Below are 21,343 nucleotides of genomic sequence, written 5' to 3' on the forward strand. Positions count from 1 at the left end.
CCTCAAGGCCGTGCGTTCCCCAGTGATGGAGGCCGTGGGACAGACAAGAGCCAACAAGAGCTCCGGCCAAAACCCCCCGGGAGGCAGATGCCCAGGCTGCCAGGAGACCACTTTCCAGGGACACATACCGGGCGGCTTCTTGCTGCTCCTGGGGAGGAAGGTTGAGTCTGGCTCCCCATGGCCACCCCTCACTGGCCCAGAGGACACACTGAGCTTCTGGCCTCCTTCGACCCTAAGAGGGTGGGGAGGGTGGGGAGGGTGGGCTCAGTACCATGTGATGTGGCCACCCAACATCACCGAGCACCTGCTGAATGTGCCAGGACAGCCACATGGGCTCTGGGAGGTTCTCTGCCACGAGACCCCCCTGAGTGCGCTGGGAAACGCCCGCCAACCAGAGCAGCAGGACTCCCTCAGGCCTCCCCAGCAGGCTCCGGGCAGAGGTGACGAAGCCTGCGTCTGCTCCCAGCTGGGCCACCCCCGCCCAGAGGACAGCAAGGGCACACTCGGGCCTGACCTGGCGGTGCTGTCCAGTGAGGCAGTGGACTCGCCCAGGGCCGTGCGCAGCATGTGGGGCTCCTCGCTGTAGGTGGTGTTGCAGTTGAGGGAGCGCTGGGGGAGGGAGATGGTTCTCGGTGAGCGGAGACACAGGGTGCAGAGGCTGGCTGTCCCCACAGCGAGCCTCAGCGCTGGTCTCTGACAGTGTCCCGCTGGGCACAGAGCACAGGAGCCTCTGGCCAGGAGAAGAGTATCCATTGCTCAGCCCCCACCATGGTCAGAGGACAGCCTCCCCCAGATCAGCCACCACTTCTGGTCGGGGGTCCTGGCCTCAGGGCCCTGTCCTCCAGAGACCTGGAAAATCGGGGCCGTGACTGTGACAGACCTCTCTACTTGGGCTCTATGCCATGGTCCATGGACGGCTCTGTGACGCCCCCTTTGGGAAAGATGCTGAGACCATGGAGCTGGTCTAACGCTTGATCCAGAACACACATGGAACCCTGGTGAGCAGTGTAGCCCAGCCCCAGGCCCCGTGGGTGTCCCTGGGCACCTCCTACCGTCAGCAGGGTGGCCCTAGTGGTGGCCGAGTCATCGGGGTACGGCTTCTTCCCGGAGAGCACCCCCTTCAGGTGCTTCCTGACCTCCCCGTTGAGCACACAGTGGAACAAGAGAACGAAGAGGCCCTGCAGGGAGGGCGGCGGGTCAGGAAGGCCACTGTCCTGCCAGCCCGAGACCGCCAAGCACAGCCCCCGAGGTGTGGAGCTGAGAGAGGCCAGAGCAGCCGGCCACGGTGGCCGCAGAGACGCCACCAGGGCCCATGCCCAACCTCCCCTGCAGGAGCCTGGGCTGGGCAGCCAGCATGTGGGATGGCAGGGCCCATCCCAGGCTACAGCCCTCCCTGGGGACCCAAGTGGGATTGACACCTGGGCAGGGAGTGAGCCCCTGTACTGGCTGATGCTGAGGCCCTTCTGTGACCTGAACACACAGCAGCCACACTGGAACCACAGCCACGGTGTGGCCCCATGTGTCCTGAGAGCTCGGACACAGCTGGACGCTGGGTGATCTCCCTGGGGACCCTCTCTGCCAAGCGGGGTGGAGACATTTCAGAAAAAGAGCAGCACAGGTGGCCCAGGACCTCACCAGGCCTGGCCCAGGCAGAGACCCCACCAAGCTGTCACCTGCAAGCAGCTGAAGATGGCGAAGAGGTAGTGGAAGGTGAGCACGTCGCTGTTCACCGCCAGCAGCCCCAGCAGCCAGGTGGCGCTGATGAGCAGCAGCAGGAGGAAGGCGGACCTCAGCAAGGAGCTGCGGGCGGGCGGGGCAGAGTGATATCCGGCCCCTCCCACCCAGCGGCCCGCCCACTCCCTGCCCCCCCCCCACTGCCTGCCCCCCCACCCACTCATCCACCCCGCCCCCCACCCGCCAGGTTTACACCAACTTACACGACCCCCTTTCTTTCATAATAATGGTGCTTTCTTTGGCAGGAAACTTTTGCAGACAGAACAAAAATAACTGTATTGACCTGAAAAAACAACAACAACAAACAGGTGGCGGCTCACCTGTATTGTCACACAGGCCTTCAAGAGCCCAACACCGCTGAGCGTTTCACCCCGTCTCGGGGAGGTGTGGCGGGGATGAGCGGCTCAGACCTGAGCGCCGACGGGCTCATGCGGGGCCCCTGGGGGCTGGACGCCGAGTGGTCTCACAGCAGATGTGGGTGTGGATTGACACCCAGAATCCGTGGGTCCGAGGACAAGGCTTTATCACGGTGAGACCAGCCCTTCCTGCCCCACTGGCCGCTCAGAGACCCAGCTACTCAAACACCCCTTCCACCCGATGCTTGGAGGGCACCCCAGCTTCCCGTGTCCTGGGGAATCTCGGGTTCTGAGACCTCCCCACCCTGTACTCACAATGATAACCGTCCCAATGGGCCCGGCAAAGCTCCAGATCAGGGTGTCTTGAAGGGACAGCCAGCAGAAGTCGGGGTTTCCATAGCCCTGGGGGTCCAGGCCCACTGCAAGTCCTAGACATCAGAGAGGGGAGTGAGGGCCACACCCCGGGAGGGGACCCTCCTGAGGGTCAGCCTGGGCAGGTGTGTCCACAAGTAGGGCGTCCCCAGGCCCACCCAGGCAGGACCCCGGGGCCCAGTATTGCCCTCCGTGGGAAGGGCCAGGAGCCCAAGATAAACAGCTGGGATGTGACAGAGGCCCGGATGCCCTAGAGCAAAGCCCCTCAGTGTTGAATCACAGCCCCCTCACGGCCCAAGGGCCCAGTAACAGGAGCCAACCTGGGCCAGGGGAGACCTGAGAGAGGCCTTTGTCCATAAAGAACCACCAGGTGGACTTTGGGGTTCAGCACAGACCTTGTTTACGAGAAAGGAGCAGGTGTGACCTGGCCAATCCTCCCTGTGACCTCCCCTGACCCCACCCTCCCCCAACTCCCATTACTTCCCCCTGGATTTCAGGGTGCCCAGGCTGGGACAGGCACCCCTGACCCCCAACAGCCTGCCCTTCCTTCTTCGCTGGTGTCTGGCAGATGCAGCAGCCACCCCCTCGCAGACTCTGGGTGGAGCTGCTCTGCTCCATCCAGCCCCGCCTGGGGGGGACACCAGAGATGATCACACACCACACACACACACACAGGTGGTGTGGGCAGGCAGGAGAGAAAGGCCGAGGGCCACCCATGCCCAGCCAGCTTAGTCAGTGTCCAGGCTGGAAAAGGTGACTAGGTCACACACGAGCCCAGGCTGAGTGCCAGCACAGTCGGTCCAAGGGCCCCCAAGAATTGTTTTCAAGTTCTTTTGCAAAAGACTTATGGATAAGAAAACAATGTTTTTAAAGCAATGAGAACTGTGAGACATCTGAATTTAGATCCCAAAGCCGTCTGGGAGGCAGTGGTGTTTCACTCACCCATCTACTCACCCATCCACACATCCATCCACCCACCACCCACCCATCCATCCACCCATCTATTCATCCATCCACCTATCCATCCATCCATCTACCCATCCACCCATCCACCCATCCATCCACCCATCTATTCATCCATCCACCCATCCATCCATCTACCCATCCATCCATCCACCCACCCATCCATCTACCCATCTATTCATCCATCCACCTATCCATCCATCTATCTACCCATCCATCCACCCACCCACCCATCCGTCCACCCATCCACCCATCCGTCCACCCATCCATCCATCTACCCATCCACCCATCCATCCATCCACCCACCCACCCACCCACCCATCCATCCACCCATCTATTCATCCACCCACCTATCCATCCATCTATCTACCCATCCATCCACCCATCTACCCATCCATCCACCCATCCATTCATCCATCCACCCATCCATCCATCTACCCATCCATCCATCCACCCATCCACCCACCCACCCACCCATCCATCTACCCATCTATTCATCCATCCACCTATCCATCCATCTATCTACCCATCCATCCACCCACCCACCCATCCGTCCACCCATCTATTCATCCATCCACCCATCCATCCATCTACCCATCCATCCATCCACCCACCCACCCACCCATCCATCTACCCATCTATTCATCCATCCACCTATCCATCCATCTATCTACCCATCCATCCACCCACCCACCCATCCGTCCACCCATCTATCCACCCACCCACCCACCCATCCACCCACCACACATCCATACAGTGGGCAGACATAGAGTACCTGTCTGTTAGGAGACAGAGGCAGAACCCTGACGAGACCCAGGCCCAGCTCCCGAGCTCACACTCAGCAGAGGACATGTCCCCCCAGTGGGCACTAAAAGACCACACTCAGGTGAGCAGACGTGTGCAGGGCTGGAGCCCCCTCTGCCAGGGTGGGTTGAGCTGGGTAAAGAAGGAGGCCAGAGAGCTCTTCTGCCTGGGCCCAGGGGTGCTGGCTTATCTGGCACAGGTTCCCGTGTCAGCAATGTCATGCGGGTCCCCCCATCGGTGGCCGGTTCCCGGCCCTGGCCACCCCGGCAGGGCTGCTCTGTGCGTCCTCACCTGTGACAATGGCTGGGATGCCCCAGCCCACGACGTAGTAGAACCGCATGGGCCCGGCGTCGATGTTGCGCACCTCGGTCAGCATGCGGTAGACGTGCAGGCTCTCCACGAAGGTCCAGGCGAAGGTGCTCATGTAGACGTAGTGCAGGACGATGGCAACCACCGTGCACAGGAACTGCCGAGAGAGGAGAGGAGCGGCTCAGCGCCAGCGCCCCGGGCCCGCCCCTGCACCCAGGGCTGAGGGCGAAGGGGCGCCGGGCAGGAGGGAAGTCACCAAATCAGCCACTTCCCAGACGTGAGGGTCTGTAGATCTGAATGAGGAAACTGAGTTAACTGGTTTTTGTATTAGATTCGCCCAAGGGTAGTTGAGCGCCAACGGTCACGCAGTCTCAGCTCCCCGTGTGGAACAGGGGCCCCTCCCCAGCCTGATCAGTGCCATGAGCCGGCACAGCCTGGGGACAAGAGGTGGGGAGAGCCTCCAGTGTTTGCAGTAGGAGCTGGAAATCGGCATTTTCATGTCATGGTTCCAAATTTTGAAATGCCGGCATTTCAAGTTCAGTATTGCAAAGGTGGCCTGCTCAGGGAGAGGGCCCCAGACCGTGATCTTGGCCTTGGCCTACAACCCCTGACCCTCGACCTCAAGCAGGTGTCCCAAGGTCCAGTGGGTGCGGCCAGAGGGAGGGAGGAGCTTCATGCGTGTGACCTCAAGGCAAACAGAAGCAAGTCCATGGCTCCTGCCCTGACTTAGTGGAGGCTTCTGTCTCTGCCAAAGGCTGAACAGGCATGAGGGTGTCTGTTCTGCGTCTGTCCTGTGCTGGGTGGGTGCCCAGCTGGTGGCCAGATCCCAGGAAGAGAAAGTCAACTTCCAGGCCAGCTGAGGGACCGCATCCAGCCCTTGGGGCCTTGGTGAGCCAGCCTGTGTCCCTGGACACAGAAGGGCGCGTGAGAACGGAGGAAGGCAGAGGTGGGGAGGGGCTGGGGACACTATGGGGCCACAGGGAGCCCAGCCTCTGAGGCTGTTAGTGAAACTCATTTCCAGGTGCTCTAGGGCTCAGCCATGCGCTTCCGCCTGGAACAGCCTCACCCAGCTCCTGAGGAAGGTCCCTGGGAGAGTCAGGCCGGTTCCCCACCAGGTCCTAGAAAGGTGGGCTGGCAGGGTGGGCCAGGGGTGCACTGAGGGGAGCCCAAGAGAAAGCCATGCCCCACAGCTGAGCCCCACCTCCGACCACACCCACAGCTGAGCCCCACCTCCGACCACACCCACAGCTGAGCCCCACCTCCGACCACACCCACAGCTGAGCCCCACCTCCGACCACACCCCACAGCTGAGCCCCACCTCCGACCACACCCACAGCTGAGCCCCACCTCCGACCACACCCACAGCTGAGCCCCACCTCCGACCACACCCACAGCTGAGCCCCACCTCCGACCACACCCACAGCTGAGCCCCACCTCCGACCACACCCCACAGCTGAGCCCCACCTCCGACCACACCCACAGCTGAGCCCCACCTCCGACCACACCCACAGCTGAGCCCCACCTCCGACCACACCCACAGCTGAGCCCCACCTCCGACCACACCCACAGCTGAGCCCCACCTCCGACCACACCCACAGCTGAGCCCCACCTCCGACCACACCCACAGCTGAGCCCCACCTCCGACCACACCCACAGCTGAGCCCCATCTCCGACCACACCCACAGCTGGGCCCCACCTCCGACCACACCCACAGCTGAGCCCCATCTCCGACCACACCCCACAGCTGAGCCCCACCTCCGACCACACCCCACAGCTGAGCCCAGCCCCTGACCACACCCCACAGCTGGGCCCCACCCCCAACCGCACTCTCACCCTGGCCCCACCTGTAGCCACACCCCATCCCTAACACATTCTGTCCAGGCTCTGCAGCTGCCCCATCGGCCCAAACTCCCAGGGTCTCAGGGTCTGTACCAAGGAGACACTCCCCTCCCCACAGGCACAGGAGGGTGGTTGGCAACAGAGGGTCACCTGGACCCGCAATGGAGGCCACTCTGCTTAGGCGCCAAGTCGACAGAGCTCAGGCTCTCGGGGAACACAAGTGCCCCCTGCTGCCATGCCCACCTCAAAGGGCCACTTTCTCTCCAGAAACGAAACCCCAGAGGTGAGGGAGGGACCCCTGTAGATTAACATTCGTCAAACGCAGCGCAGAGCAGGACCCAAGCAGCAGGAAAACAGAGTCTTAGATTATCACGGGAGACAGGCTCTTTGCCTCAGATCTGGACAGAGTCAGCAAATGAAGCGCCCGCAGTTAGCGGTGGGCAGAGCGGTCAGCCCGGCTGCGGAGGGCGAGCCTGGGGCCGGGGGGCTCCACCCCAGACACCCTGCTCCCCTCGTGTGCAAAGCACGGTTGGCTCAGGGAAAGGAGGAGCGGTGAGGAGGTTGGTGGTTTGCTGCCTTAAGCAACGTGAGAAACAAACCCATAAAACCACTTAAAAAAAAAGAAGTGTTAGAAACAGGACACTTAAAAACTTAATGGGCCCCCGTGTGCACAGACTCCTGCACCAAGTGTGCTATGCTTCCCAGAAACAAAACAAAGACAAGATGCGAATGCGCCATAAATCACTCCAGCCTGCGGGTGAACTGGGAGACGGAGCACCTCGCCCAGGGATGGGATGGCGGGTTTACAGAGAACCCATAAAACCAGGCGCCGCGCCAGCCCTCTGCGCCCGGCCATTCCTCCTCTCCTCTCCGCGCTCACCAGTGCGTAGCCTGCGGGCTCGGAGCTCACTCCAGGAGCCCAGGCGGCGCTGGGAAGGGACGGGAGGGGGCTCTCCGCCTTCCACCCCTGGCATCCAGCTCCAAGGAGTGGCTGGCCCCCGGGTCTGCAGCCCCCTCCGTGGGGGCCACTCAAAGGCTCACTAGAAGGGTTTTGGAGTGAGTCATGCAGCCTCCTACCGAGCCTCCCTTCACCTGTGTGATGCACTGATAAGGCCTGACGCAGGTGGAGCTGCCTCACGCGCCCGCTCACGCAGAGAAAGGGCCACCGCAGGGCACGGGGCGAGGACCCATCGCCCGGCTTACGGGTCTGTCCTCCGTGCCAGGCCGGGTGTTCCCGGGGTGATCAGTGCGGCCTGCCAGCACCTGCCTCTCTCTACCGACAGGCGGGACAGCCCACCTGCCCTCCTGAGGGGGGCTTGGCTGCCTCACAGGGGTCCCGAGGGTCCCTCTGTTTGCAGAAGGCGGGAGGAAGCGCCGAGTAGGCACGTGGCTCCGACCAGCCAGGCCCAGAGCTCCATCTCCGTCTCTTCCACGTCCTCCCCCAGGCCTGTCCATTCCCACAGACACGTCTCCCCTTGACGTGGGGGCGCCTCCATGTCATGCTGGTCTCAGCCCCCAAAAGGGGTGCCCAGCTTTACCTGGACTCACACCCTGTGTGAGTCTCCCTCTCACTGTGTGGGGTCCTCACCTACCTGTCCCCTTCTGGAGGGAGCCACGAGCCCGCCTGACAGGCCCAGGACCCCAGCCTCCCAGAGCAGGCCCGCGGCACCCCCTGGACAAGGGCACCGCGCCCGCCCAGCTCCAGCCTCAGTCAGCACGCGGGGCCCAGGCAGGAGGACGGCGGGGGGGGGGGGGGGCTCACCAGGTTTCCCGTCTGGGTGACTCCGACCACGAAGACCAGCTGGGAGAGGAAGAGCGCCCCGACCAGGTTCAGGTGGGTGCGGTGCAGGTTGGAGCGCAGTGTCCGCGCCAGAGCCAGGAGAACGAAGGCCAGCAGCAGGGCGGCCAGGGACAGGGACACGGCGGCGTAGGTGACGATCCTCAGGGGCAGGACCTCTCCGTGCTGCGGGCGGGGTGGTTGGAGGCAGGAGGTCAGGGCCATGCCTCCGAGGGGGCCTGTGCCAGTCGACACTCAGCAAAGCGATTACCAAGGGCAGGAGTCAGCCCGGCTGTGGCACGGAAACAAACTGACAGTGTGGCCGAGGGACAGTCCTGGGGGGAAGCCGGCCGGCGGCTAGCGGCTGAGCATCCCTAGGATCTAGGAGATCGGGGTTCAATTCCCGGTCAGGGCGCAGGCCCGGGTTGCGGGCTTGAACCCCAGTAAGAGGCGTGCAGGAGGCAGCCGGTCAGTGACTCTCTCATCACTGACGTCTCTCTCTCCCTTCCTCTCTCTAAAAATCAATAAAACATATTTTTAAAAAGCTCTGGGGGCGGATGGCAGTGATGGTGGCACATAATTTGTGAATGTCCTTAATCCTGACCTGTACACACTTCAGCGTGGCTGAAATGCCGATTTTTATGTTATGTACATTTAACCGCAATAAAAAAATAACAAGAAAACACCTCACCCGTCAACCCTGCTGCCCAGGAGACACGGCCTGGCCACCCGAGTCCTGACCCGGCCGAGACCTCCCACACAGACTCAGTTTACCCAAGAGGAGGGTGGGCCTCGGCTGCCGGGACTGCCACTGTCTCCTGGGCTTTGCAAAATGCCACAGCTGTCCCCGACCCGGCGCCCTGCGGGGTTTCCGCATTTGGGCAACAGGAAGCTCCCGTCCTCGGGTAACTTCCAGAAAGTGCTGTCCCAAACTCATGGGCTCACGAGCAGGGCTGCCCAGGGGACGCTAGGGACTGGGACCGGCTGGGGTCGGGAGGCCAAGTGCTTAGGGATTTTCCTCCTGCAGCTAACTGGGTGTCCCCTGGAGGCCGCGGTCCTGGGGCTCCCCTATGCAGAGACTTGTGGCTTTGAGGCACCCCGGGGGCTGGGAGCCGTGACTCCTGCTTGGTTTTTCTTTTCTCTATGGGAGCGTCAGCTTCCTGGGCCTACGAGCCCACTCCGGGCACCGCCTAGCTCCCTGGCCAGGACAAGACCCCGAATCCTCTGGGGACAAAGACGGTGAATAACTGACCCCTCCAGGCCGGGACCTGGTGCCACCTGCTCGAATGTGCCTCTGTCAGGGGAGAGCCCAAGGGCACTCTCTCCCGGTCACCCAGACGCCCAGCAGCAGCAGCTCATGGTGACTCACACTCCCAAGAATGTGACAGAAACTCTGGCAGCTGAGCACCAAGGAGCCCTTGGGAGGGACAGTGCAGTGGCCTGGCCTCCGGGGACGAAACCCAGGCCTGAAAAGGAGGCCCCAGGAGGTCACCAGGCCCCAGTTCTGGCTCTGAGACGCCAGCGTTGGGCACCGGGGCTGACCTTGCAGCCGTTCAGCGCATTCCCAGGCTCAAAAATGCAGGGGGTTAAACATTAGCCGCTGCTGCTTGGTGGCTCCGGACCAGCCTCCTTTGTCTTTGGGGGCCTTTTGGGGCCGGCGTGTGTGGCGCTGAAGGGAGACACTCCCTTTGTTCCCGCCAGACGGCTCTTTTCTTCCTTAAAATTTAAAGTGGGGAGAAGCGGCCTCACCTGACAGGCGTGGGGAGCCCTGCTTTGAAGTGAGGTGCACAGTCCAGGCGTTTCCCTTCAGCCTGAGGCTCAGGGGCCGCCATCCCAGTTTTTAATTTACAACCAGGTCCCTCTGAAAACCCTTCTGAGGGGTTTTGTTATGGAAATGCTACCAGACTCCGGCCAACTCGCCTAGAGCGGGTTCAGTTCGGTCGGAAAGAAAGACACAGCCTGTTGAGAGGCAGGTTGGGAGCCAGGCCAAATGCCCCAAGGGACTGATGTCCCTGGACTTGCTTGCCAGGTGACCGGGGCTCCCCGTGGGGTCTGTGCCCACCTCGCGCCTGGAAACGTCCATGAGCACCGCGACGCTGGCAGTGTGGCTGCACTGGCAGGTGACGTGCGTCCGGTTCCTGGACAGCAGCTCGCAGCCCTTGGCCGACCAGCCTCCCGTCCCACCGGGGCTGCAGAGAAAACGGGGGCGGGGTGTGGTTCCTTCCACCGTTGGGGTCTCTGAGGGCCTCACACCCCCACTGGAGCCCCCACAGCACCCTCACCGCACCCAAGACAAGCGCCACTGTCACTGGCTACGAGGACGGGGCCATCCCCGCTGCCACTCGGGACCGTGTGAACGCTCCCTCGCCCTTCCTGGCTGGCGAGGGCCCCTAATGAGCACCCTGACCCTCTATGTGTCATCTCGCAGTGAAACTCAAAAGGGGCCGTCTCGGGTCCACCCCGCGCCCTTCTGTCAGAAACATTAGTCAGTGGTCAAAAGGGTCGCTTTGTTCTTCAGTCTCCTTTTGAGTCTAGACGGTTTGAGAAATAATATCTCACGTTCCCTCTAGACTTTCATCTCTCCGTTACGCAATGTTTTATGGCCAGGCCTGGGAAGCAGGGCCCGTGATGCTCCCGTTTCACTGCCAGGAAGCCCCGGACACGAGCTGCTACGGTGCGTCTCCCCCTCGGAGGGGGCCCCACCCTCCCAGACTCTGGGAAAATCCAGCCACTGCTCTGATCCTCAGTTTACTCATCTGTAAAATGGGATGTAAAGGCGAATGTGTGTTTGCCAAGAACTTTAAGATTCAGGGAAGAGGGTAATTAGAGCCGCGGCTAATTGCCTGGACCTGGTGACGTGGCCCCGAGACGGCCGTGCCTCCCTCGGGCCAAGTGGACCCTCGCAAGCCCTCACTGTGAAAGCGGCCCTGCCTCCTCTCCTAAGCCAGGCGCCTATTACGGGGCAGACGCGCCTGCCTGCTCATTAACTGGAACTTGGGAAACAAAGGACGAGGGAAACACTGACGCATGGTCTCCCGGGAGCAGAGCCCGTTTCCCTGTGCGCATGGTCCAGCAGGGCTGTTTCCCTGTGTGCATGGTCCAGCAGGGCTGTTTCCCTGTGTGCATGGTCCAGCAGGGCTGTTTCCCTGTGCGCATGGTCCAGCAGGGCCTGTTTCCCTGTGCGCATGGTCCAGCAGGGCCTGTTTCCCTGTGTGCATGGTCCAGCGGGGCCTGTTTCCCTGTGCGCATGGTCCAGCAGGGCTGTTTCCCTGTGTGCATGGTCCAGCAGGGCTGTTTCCCTGTGCGCATGGTCCAGCAGGGCCTGTTTCCCTGTGCGCATGGTCCAGCAGGGCTGTTTCCCTGTGTGCATGGTTTCCTGGGAGCAGAGCCCGTTTCCCTGTGCGCCTGGTCTAGCAGGGCTGTTTCCCTGTGCGCATGGTCCAGCGGGGCCTGTTTCCCTGTGCGCATGGTCCAGCGGGGCCTGTTTCCCTGTGCGCATGGTCCAGCAGGGCTGTTTCCCTGTGTGCATGGTCTCCTGGGAGCAGAGCCTGTTTCCCTGTGCACATGGTCTAGCGGGGCCTGTTTCCCTGTGCGCATGGTCTAGCGGGGCCTGTTTCCCTGTGCGCATGGTCTAGCGGGGCCTGTTTCCCTGTGCGCATGGTCCAGCGGGGCCTGTTTCCCTGTGCGCATGGTCCAGCGGGGCCTGTTTCCCTGTGCGCATGGTCCAGCGGGGCCTGTTTCCCTGTGCGCATGGTCCAGCGGGGCCTGTTTCCCTGTGCGCATGGTCCAGCGGGGCCTGTTTCCCTGTGCGCATGGTCCAGCGGGGCCTGTTTCCCTGTGCGCATGGTCCAGCGGGGCCTGTTTCCCTGTGCGCATGGTCCAGCGGGGCCTGTTTCCCTGTGCGCATGGTCTAGCGGGGCCTGTTTCCCTGTGCGCATGGTCTAGCGGGGCCTGTTTCCCTGTGTGCATGGTCTAGCGGGGCCTGTTACCCTGTGTGCATGGTCTGGCGGGGCCTGTTTCCCTGTGTGAGCCCGAGTGGGCCGGGCGTGGCTCCTCACCCTGGGCATCAGCACCCAGCACCTACCCCCCTCACTCCAGGGAACCGCAATACGGGGGAATGTTTGGTTGCACGGGACCAAACTCCCAGCTGCACAAATTCTGTCCTAGCCTCAAGCACGGGGTGGGGGACCCTGCTGAGGAGGCGTAGCCTCCTGGGGGAAAACCAGCCCCAGCAGCTGAAGTGTGGGTCTGCCAGTGGGCGAGGTGAGGTCAGGTGCCCCCAACTGATACAGGGACCCCCCCACACACCTGGGATTTCCTACTGTTAGGAAGGGCCCCTGGGCGCAGGCTGTGGGTGCTGCCTCCTGTGTGTGTCCAGAGCAAGCCCCGCCTAGTTTGGCGGCAGACTGGCCACTAGTCGGCTGCTATGTCCCGGGAGTTCAGCAGGTGAGAGGCTTGTCTCCCTGCTGGCCTGTGTGTGTACATGCGTGTGTTCTCAGGCATGTGTGTGTACATGCATGTGCACACGTGTGCATGTAACTGTGTGCATGTAGGAGACTTGGACACCCAGGATGAGCAAAGGACACCCCATGGGACACCCCTCTAGGGTACTGTTGAGGACCTGGGGCCCACTCTGGCCTCAGTGAAGCCCCCGGCGGAGAAGCCGAGCTCGGGGTCAGGCGGCAGCCTCCTGGCTCCCGGGTCGTCCTTACGCGACGGAGTGGTTCCAGAACACGCAGACGGGCTTGGTGCGCTCCTCGGTCTCCAGCAGGGCGAGCTGCACCTGGACGGGCCTCTCCAGGGGGCTGGGGAGCGGGGCACCCTCACTGTACACCACGGCGCTCACCACCGGGGTGTTGATGACGGGCCGGTTGGGCAGCCTGCGGTGGAGAAGCGGCAGCTCAGGGACAAACATGCTCAGAAAACTCGCGTTTGACACCTGCACCAGCAGACGTGCTGAGGACACAGGACGGATGTCCCCCTAGGAGGGACGCCACACAGTGGGGGGGGGCGCTGCACTGTGCGGGTTCTGTAGCTGATGGGGAACGTTCAGGGTCAGAGGTGGACTTTGGAAATTTGAAAACGAAGAGAAGCCCTGGCCAGTGTGGCTCAGTGGTTAAGAGGGTCAGCCGGTGCACAGAGAGGTCCTGGGTTCGATTCCCCATCAAGGGCATGTACCTCGGTGGTAGGTTCTATCCCCTGCCCTGGTCGGGGTGCACCTGGGAGGCAACCCATCAATGTGTCTCTCTCCCTCCCCCCTCCCTCCCTCGCTCCCACTCCCTCTGAAATGCAAAGGAGAAAATACCCTCGAGTGAAGATGAATGAAAAAATAAAAATAAAATACAAATGAAGAGACGTTATGGCACAGAAGTGTGGGAACAGCAGGAACACAGAAAAGCCTGACACGTCGGGTGACAGGAAGCTGGTGAAAATATGACAGCTCAGGGGGAATCTCATCCAGCGCTAATCAGGGTGAGCATGAGACTCAGGGAAGCGCCTGGAACAGCCTCAGGGTGGGGAAGGGAAGGCTTCCTGTGCGCCCGCCTCTGAGCGCGGCCACGGGGCCCCCTTGGGCAGCATTCGTTTTCCCAGCCGGTGCTGGGGCCAGGCAGCCTGGTTTGGGGATGGGCCCTCTGAGTGGGAATTACACCGCCAGGCCGGCGTGCCCATGGCGCCCGTCACGGCACAGGTATGGGCTGGGGAGGGGATGCTCCTGGCAGACACACCGGGGACAGTGCCTGTCCCCGCAGGCCGGGCCTCTGTCCAGAAAGCTCACAGGGCAGGGACGTCCTCAGTTGAGATTCTGATGCATGAAGAGCCTGGGGACCCTCTAGACACAGCCGTGCTCTGGGGCCTTACCGGAGGCTGCGGCGGTCGGGGTCGTAGCTCTCGGGCAGCAGCTGCCCCAGGGTCCGGTAGACGACGACCAGGGCGACGGCGAACTGGCCGGGCTCGTCCGGGTGCCTCTTCCGCCTCCGGGACGGGGCCTCCGTCTCGGCGCTGGGCCCTGGGCGCGGGGTCTGCGGGGCGGCCTTCCGACCGACGGGCCTCACCCAGGGGCCCTCTGCAACGTGAGCAAGGGTGTGAGGGTGGGGGCCGGACACCAGGACGGGGCGAGCCCGAGGACACGCTGAGTGAACAAGCCAGCCGCATGTTGGACTATTTCACTACGGGAGGTCCAGGAGCCAGAAAGTGGGGCGGCGGTCACTAGAGGCCGGAGGGGTGGGGAGAGAGGGTTGGTGCCTCCTGCAGGAAGGCTGCCACTCCCCAGGGGCACTGCACAAGAGGCCAGGTGGCAGCAGACAGCGTCCCGGGCGTGGTGGCCTCTCGGGAGTGTGCCCAGACCCTGAAGCACGCCCTGGACCGGAGACCGAGCCTATCCCCTCGCTGTGCTTGCCCCTGGCCCTAAAAAAAATCCCTAAAGCCCCAGTTTCCCCCACAACCTGAATGGCTCATTTTGTCTCCAACCAACCATGCGGCTGGCCAGGGGGCACCTCACCCATCAGAGCAGGAAGCACCCCCTCTGCTGTCTGGAGGGTGGGTCAGCGAGGCCAGGGCTGGACCCAGAGCCCACCCAGGGGACAGTCAGGGCAGAGGAGGGATCTGGGACACGGTGAGGAAGTCGGTGTCTAAGGGTGGAGGATGCCGCCCTGGCGATGCCCGAGGGGGCGGGTGAAAGGTGGGCAGAGGCCAGAGGCCCTCGGAGCCAAGGCCTGGTCATCCTGTCGGCAGTAGGGGTGGGGGAGCAGGTCACCGGGAGGGAGGGACACCTAAGTGGCTGTGGGACGTGACCCATCATTGCTGCTCAGGTCGGACACCAGCGAACCCCCCCGGCCAGGCCTCCGATTTCAGGGGGGCCACGACGCACACCCACGGGCCGTGCTCTGCTGCGAGAGCTGCTCTCTCCTTCCTGCAGCCCCCCAGCCCCCCCGCGGCAGGAGCCCCAAGCGCAGCCCTGGCTTCCAAGCGGCCCCACCTCTCCTTTCCGGGGGTTTGAAGAAATCGGCCGAGAAGAACACGGAGGACACCAGCTCTCTCGGGAAGTCGTCGCGGACGTCCTCGAACCGCGGCACCCAGGCCCCCGTGAAGTTAAACTTGTCGAAGACGTCGACGGCGAGGACTGCGGGGACAGCGGCTCCGTCAGGCGCGTTCGCAGCCCCGCCCCCGGGGCCCACAGTCTCTAAGCCAGGATCTCCCCTCTCTCTGCTCTTTAAACCCGCTGAGGCCACCAGCCAGCGGGATTCCCAGGCGGGACGGGACACGCGGCAAGCTCAGCCGCGGCGGGGGGGGGCAGAGCACCGCCAGACTCGGGGCTCTGGGGGCACCTCTGGAGGCGAACAGGATGGTGAGGGTGACCTTCGAGCAGTGGGCACCCCCAGCCCCGCCTGGTAGGGATGCTGCTTATGAGTCACAGACCCATCCAGTGGCAGATAATCGGGGAAATCAAGGGGCTACCCCAGGAAGGGGCAATCCCTGGTTCTGCCCGAGGGATCCCACAAGGTGCTTAATAGACACGTGCAGGAGGAGAGGAGGAGCCCCCACCAGGACGGCCCCCAGGGGCTCTGCCAGCCTGTTTGAGCTGTTCTACCTCTGGGGCTTTCTCCCCATGAAGGAGCCCAACTGGTTAATCCGACCCCAGAGCAGCGTGTCCCGGGCCCTGGGGGGACTTGGATCACGGGAGGCGTTTGCTGTGCTGATGACCCAGCCCCGTCGCTAGGCCGCTCTGTCCCTGGTCCCTGGACCTGGGCCCCTCAGAGCGAACGCAGTGGACAGGACCCACGGCCGGACCCTCAGGCCCACTCCCTGAACCAGGGGTGGGGAATGTCCAGCCCGAGGGCCGTAAACCATTTGGTCTGGCCCTGCCAAGGCAACCGCAGGCAGGACTCGAAATTCAATAAATCTAGGGGCTTTTTTCATAGCTAATTTTTAAGTTGATAATTTTACATGGCCCGAGATGGATGTTATAAATATCTAAATAGCCCCTGGCAGAAAAAAGGTCCCCCACCCCTGCCCTAGACCTCCCAGCTCCAAAAGGCCCACGGGCCACCAAGATCTCCTCCCGTGCCTGTCCCCAGCTACCTGGCCTGAGCGCTGCGTGTGTTTCCACGGCTGGACGAGGAAGGTCCTGCCTCATTTTAGAGACAAGGAAACGCAGGCCAGACTGCTGACCCTTCCCTAAGAGAGGGCGGAGCTGGGGATGCGCCGCAGACGGGCCCGGGCTGGTGCCCCTGACAGGTGCCCCCCCCGCTGGCTCGAGGCCCTTACTCATGTTGGCGGTGACGATGATGAAGGGCCTCAGGTAGGTCCTCCGCAGGTTGCGGGCCACGTTGCCGAAATAGTCCTCGAAGCCTCTCAGCAGCTGCGCCGCGCCCCCCTCGCTCCGCTGGAGGTGCTCCCAGGCCGCCCGGGTGCCCGGGGCCAGGAGGGCACTGCCCGTGAGGACCACGTCCTGGTCAGACACAGACGGCACTCAGCTCGAGGTGCAGCCCCCGGGGCCTGGCCAACAGGTTCTGCAGGGCCAGGCCCCAGCTTGGAGGAGATGGTGGGTGTTCTAGTCTCAAAGGCAGGAGCCGACGTCAGGGAGGAGCCCTGCCGGGGGTGGCGCGTGTGCGCCCTAAGGCGCAAAGGGGAGGCACCATGGTGACATTAGAGCCCCACCCCCACCAAGAAAACGGTGCTGGGAACCACTCCCCCCGTCACCGAGAGTGCACGCCGTGGGTGACACTGTGGGTGGCTTCGGGCGATGCTCCTGGCCCTGCTCACCTTATGTGAATGGGGTGGGGCAGAATGGGGTAGACGCAGGGTTGACCATGGGGGCTCGGGGGCCCCAACCCAAGACAGAAACCAGGGGGGGAACGTCTGTTTGCAAAGATGCAGCAGTGGGAACAAGCCCCACCGGCTCACACCCTCAGGCCTGGATTGAAATGCCCAGGCCCCGGGGTCCGCCTGGCTGGCACTGGAAAAGCGGTTTTGCCGGGAAGATGCTGGGTGCGGTGATCCTTCCAGCCGAGCGGGGCTGCGGCCGTCCCCCGAGCCCCTGCAGGGCACCTGAGCTCCTGGCTTGTCCCGCACGTGCGGGGCTCCCCTCGAGGCGACCTGCCGTGACCCCCTACCTGGTGGAAGTCGGCATCCTGCGTGGCCGCCAGCTCGAAGCCCTGCCGGCCGCTCTCATGCTGCAGGACGCGGGCCAGCAGCTGGTAGGCGGTGCGCAGGTCGTGGCCGAAGAGCGTGGCCGTGTGCTGCGTGGCGTTGCGCAGGGCCTTGGCCAGCCGCAGGGACCCCGCCCCATCCATCCGCGTCTCATTGCGGCTCAGCTTCTCCTTCTGAAACGAGAGCGCGAACGCGATGTCTGCAAACCTACTGTGTGGTTGCCTGGGGTCCTTCCGGCTCAGAAATCTACCACTTTCTCGTGGAAATTGCCTTGTCAGGAAAGAACTTGAGACACCCCAAAAAAACACAAATGAGCTCTGGGTGATAACTGGTACAGAAAAGGAGGGTCCGACGGGCCAAAAAGCAGCTGGAAAAAATACACCACGTAGAAGAGGCCAGAGCATGTGAGGCATCTGAAAAAGGGGGAGAAGGGAGGGCAGGGGCACGGCCCTGGGGACTCGGGGTTCGCAGGCCCAGGCACAGAGCTGGCTCCTGGGGAGAAAGAGGGGCCGGGCCCTGAGCCACGCCCCGTGTCTGGCCGTAGGGTCCCGGACGCCCGGACGCCCACCCCTCCGGGGGCCCTGCCCGCACGCCGGTCCCTACCGCGGCTTTGAGCTGCACGAAGGAGGCCGTGGTGCAGTTGAAGAGCTCGGGGGGCCGCCAGCCCCTCTCCCCGCTGCAGTGTCTCACCGCAGTTCCTGGGGACAGAGATGGACAGACTTCCGAAACCTGAAACTCTAAGCGCTACTTAACGTGTGCGTCTGGATGCGCTCAAACCCCGTGTGTGCGGGTGAGGCGTGAACCCAGGCGTGATGCACACCCCTCGTGGGCCCAGGGCCAAGCGGGGGCCACGGCCACGGGGCCGGCACGAGCGCCTTGTCTCACGCCCGGGGCAACGTCTAGGCTCCTGCCGTCCACAAGCAGGCCTGGCAGGGGGCCGGGGCCCGGCCACGACAGGCACACAGCTGAGCAAGTCCGTGAAGAACGAGACCGGCTCACCCGCCCGCCGAGCACCTACGAAATCCACGCGCACCCCACACCTGTCACGGGCTGTGCGCTCTCTCCCGACACCCCTCTAGGGCGGCCGTGGCTCTCACCCCATTTTACAGAGAACCCCACATTCACCATGTCCCCCGGCCACTGTGCTCCGTGTGCGGCCACTGTGTCCTTCCCAGGTTTTGTCATTTACTTTTCTCTTTATTATTTTATTAAAACATGTTTTTATTGATTTAAGAAAGACAGGAGGGGAGAGGGGGAGACAGAGAAACATTGCTCGGCTGCCTCCTGCAAGCCCCCTATGGGGGGCTGAGCCCACAACCTGGCATGCGCCCTGACCGGGAACGAACTGGTGACCTTCGGGTGCAGGGGACAACGCTTGTGCTACTGAGCCACCTACGCGGCCAGGCTTTGCCATTTGTTATTAGGGAAAACGTTTCTTATTTCCCCCCAACACTTCGGCTAAACAAGGCTTTTCAACATGGAACGCCCGCGAGTCCCGCCGCGCGGCCGGCTCTCCCGCAAACCACGGGCCTCTGTCCGATGTCCTGCGGGGAGCGGACGCCACGGGCCATGGCACTTACCCACGGATCCCTTGGGGCACGGCACCGCGGCCGGCTGCCCAAACTTGGTCTGCGGCCACCAGATGCCGGCTTCAAACGCTCTGGGACATCCGCTGTAGATCACTAGGGGACAGAGGAGGGAAAGCCCTCAGCCCGGTCCAGCCCCGGCCCCAGGCGCGCAGGGCTCTCCGCTCGCTCCCCCCTCATCGGACCCACGGCATCTTCCCCCAATAGTTAGGACAGGCGAGGGGTGACCCCGGTTCCAATCGTGGGCCAGGTTCGCAGAGGGCCAAGGGGGCAGTCAGCCCGTAAGGCGACTGAGTATTGTCCAAACCCCAGGGGCGCGCGGTGCACACTCACACCCACCCACGCGCACACGCGGGAGCCCAGCAGCCTGTCCCTGCGAGGCGGCCTGAGGGGGGTCAAGGGGCAGCACAGACCTTCGCAGCCGAGCGTGGTGACCTCGGCAAAAGGGTTGTCGCAGCGGTTGCACTGGCGGCCGATGACCCCGGGCTTGCAGGCGCACTGCCCGGTGTCCACGTCGCAGGCGCGGCTGTGGGAGCCGTGCGGGAAGCAGTCGCAGGGCAGGCAGGCGTCCCGGTCCGGGGGCTGGTAGTGGTTCTCCTGCGGGGGCCAGAGGCCGCGTGTGGGACTAGAGGCCGCAGGACACCTGGGGGCATCCTGGACCACGTCAAGGCTCCTGCTGGCCTCTCTCCCCCAACCCCCCCCCCCGGGCCCCGTAGACGGGGCAGGTGCGTTCCCCGGAAAAGCAACCCACTCTCATTTCTTAGCAAATAATTACAGTTGCCACCTGAATACTTGCCCTAAAAAGGGCCGGTGTGCTCAGTGGTTAGAGCGTCCCCCTGCACACGGAAGGGTCGCGGGTTCAATTCCCCGTCAAGGGCACGTACCTGGGTTGCAGGTTCGACCCCCAGCCCCAGTCAGGGCTCGTGCGGGAGGCAACCAATCGATGTGTCTCTCTACCATCGATGCTTCTCTCTCTCCCCCCCTCCCTTCCACTTTCTCTAAAAATCAATGGGAAAATATCCTCAGTGACGATTAACAAAAAAAAGGCCAGAGATTCCCGTGGAGATTCAGGCAGGAGAACGGCCCTCGCAGCATTTTCTTTTGAAACTGTGAGCAATTAAAAGCCACCTGAATGTCTGTCCCTGGGCAGGTCGGGGTGAAGGTCAGGAGCATGGCCTTCAGGTTCACAAAGTCCTGGGGTCATGTCTAGCTCCGCCATCCACTGGCCCACCGCCCCTGCCAGGTCACTCACGCGCCCCCACTGGAAACCCAGCCGGGCTGGGACCTGGGCAGACGCGTGGCCAGTGGCCGGGCTTCCGTGTCAGGCAGGGACACGCACTGGCCGCATTGGGGTCCCGACCGTGTGTGTGAGTGGCTGGGGGGAGGCACTCCCAGGTCAGCGGTCACCCCGGGAGGGGGGATGGCGACACTGTCACCTTCCAAGTTCCTTTCTGCGCTTTCTAGAATTTTTTTCGTTAATGCTCACGTGGGGATATTTTTCCACTGATTTTAGATAGAGTAGAAGGGAGGGAGGGAGAGAGGGAGGGGAGAGAGAAACACTGATGGGAGAGAGACGTGGACTGGCTGTTTTCCGCGCGCACCCCAACTGGGACTGGGGATCGAACCTGCAACCCAGGTACGTGCCCTTGACGGGGAATTGGACCTGGGACCCTTCAGTGGGTGGGCTGACACCCTAACCACTGAGCCACACCGGCCAGGGCTCTCTAATTTTTTACGAGAAAAAAAGTTCAAGGCATGTTTTCCCCAAATGCCGTCCCCACGGTCCTCGTGCCCTGCGGGCGGCGGATGCCACAGCCGCCATCTCGCTCCACGCGGCTTGCCCGGTCCTGATCCCCTGTGGCTGCTGTGATTGTTAATTTAAGCATTTCAGGAGACAAGTCACGTTTCCGAAGCACCGCGGAGCACGAGGGACGTCACTGATGTTAGAGCCCTGGGGGGTGTCGGAGCTCGCCCCATGGTGGCAGTTTCCTGTCCGGGGTGGCGAGCCCGTCCGCCTGGCCTCACGTGGCCCTCGCCAGGCAGCTCCTGCCACCAGCCGACCTGTCTGTCCTTTGGGTTCGGGTCCCGCAGCTCGACAGCGGTTGCTGACGGGACGCCGAAGGTGGAAGACGTGCCCCAGGAGCCGAGGGGTAGGGGTTTCCCCCGCTCTGGGCTGAAACCACTGCGCAGGGGCCCGAGGGGGGACGGGGTGTGCACGAACCCCAGACGCTGAGGTGGCGCGTGCTCAGGCTCCTATTTTAACATCCCGGCTGTCCCTGACGCTGGTGTGATAAACCACCAGGACGGTGGCCACGGAGAGCCACGGCTGGCGCTGCAGGTGAGCCAACCTCGCAGGAGTCGCTCGGGGTCCTGTTACCAACTGGACGCGGGGCTGCGGACTCCGGTTCCCACGCTCCACGCCAGCTTACAGGCGGAGCCAGGCCTGGGGTCTG

The 21,343-nt window shown here is 62.9% G+C and overlaps 1 protein-coding gene across 3 annotated transcripts in view; it reads right to left on the reverse strand.

The window, feature by feature from the left end:
* CELSR1 (cadherin EGF LAG seven-pass G-type receptor 1) overlaps positions 1 to 21,343 on the reverse strand; it is a 106,586-nt gene that overhangs the window by 3,893 nt on the left and 81,350 nt on the right. For all 3 annotated transcript variants that reach the window (XM_081127642.1, XM_081127641.1, XM_081127640.1), the window contains 17 exons: positions 19,304 to 19,487; positions 18,885 to 18,986; positions 17,908 to 18,002; positions 17,268 to 17,477; positions 16,420 to 16,603; positions 15,131 to 15,274; positions 14,014 to 14,218; positions 12,867 to 13,034; positions 10,217 to 10,343; positions 8,140 to 8,340; positions 4,521 to 4,695; positions 2,406 to 2,518; positions 1,938 to 2,017; positions 1,674 to 1,800; positions 1,053 to 1,178; positions 515 to 609; positions 129 to 232 (listed from right to left, as the gene is read on the reverse strand). In XM_081127642.1, the coding sequence (XP_080983768.1) occupies positions 129 to 232; positions 515 to 609; positions 1,053 to 1,178; positions 1,674 to 1,800; positions 1,938 to 2,017; positions 2,406 to 2,518; positions 4,521 to 4,695; positions 8,140 to 8,340; positions 10,217 to 10,343; positions 12,867 to 13,034; positions 14,014 to 14,218; positions 15,131 to 15,274; positions 16,420 to 16,603; positions 17,268 to 17,477; positions 17,908 to 18,002; positions 18,885 to 18,986; positions 19,304 to 19,487 (2,440 nt within the window). The remainder of the gene's footprint in view (positions 1 to 128; positions 233 to 514; positions 610 to 1,052; positions 1,179 to 1,673; positions 1,801 to 1,937; positions 2,018 to 2,405; positions 2,519 to 4,520; positions 4,696 to 8,139; positions 8,341 to 10,216; positions 10,344 to 12,866; positions 13,035 to 14,013; positions 14,219 to 15,130; positions 15,275 to 16,419; positions 16,604 to 17,267; positions 17,478 to 17,907; positions 18,003 to 18,884; positions 18,987 to 19,303; positions 19,488 to 21,343) is intronic.

Source organism: Miniopterus schreibersii (genome assembly GCF_964146895.1).
Source record: "Miniopterus schreibersii genome assembly, chromosome: 2".
In the NCBI taxonomy this organism is placed as follows: Eukaryota; Metazoa; Chordata; class Mammalia; order Chiroptera; family Miniopteridae; genus Miniopterus; species Miniopterus schreibersii.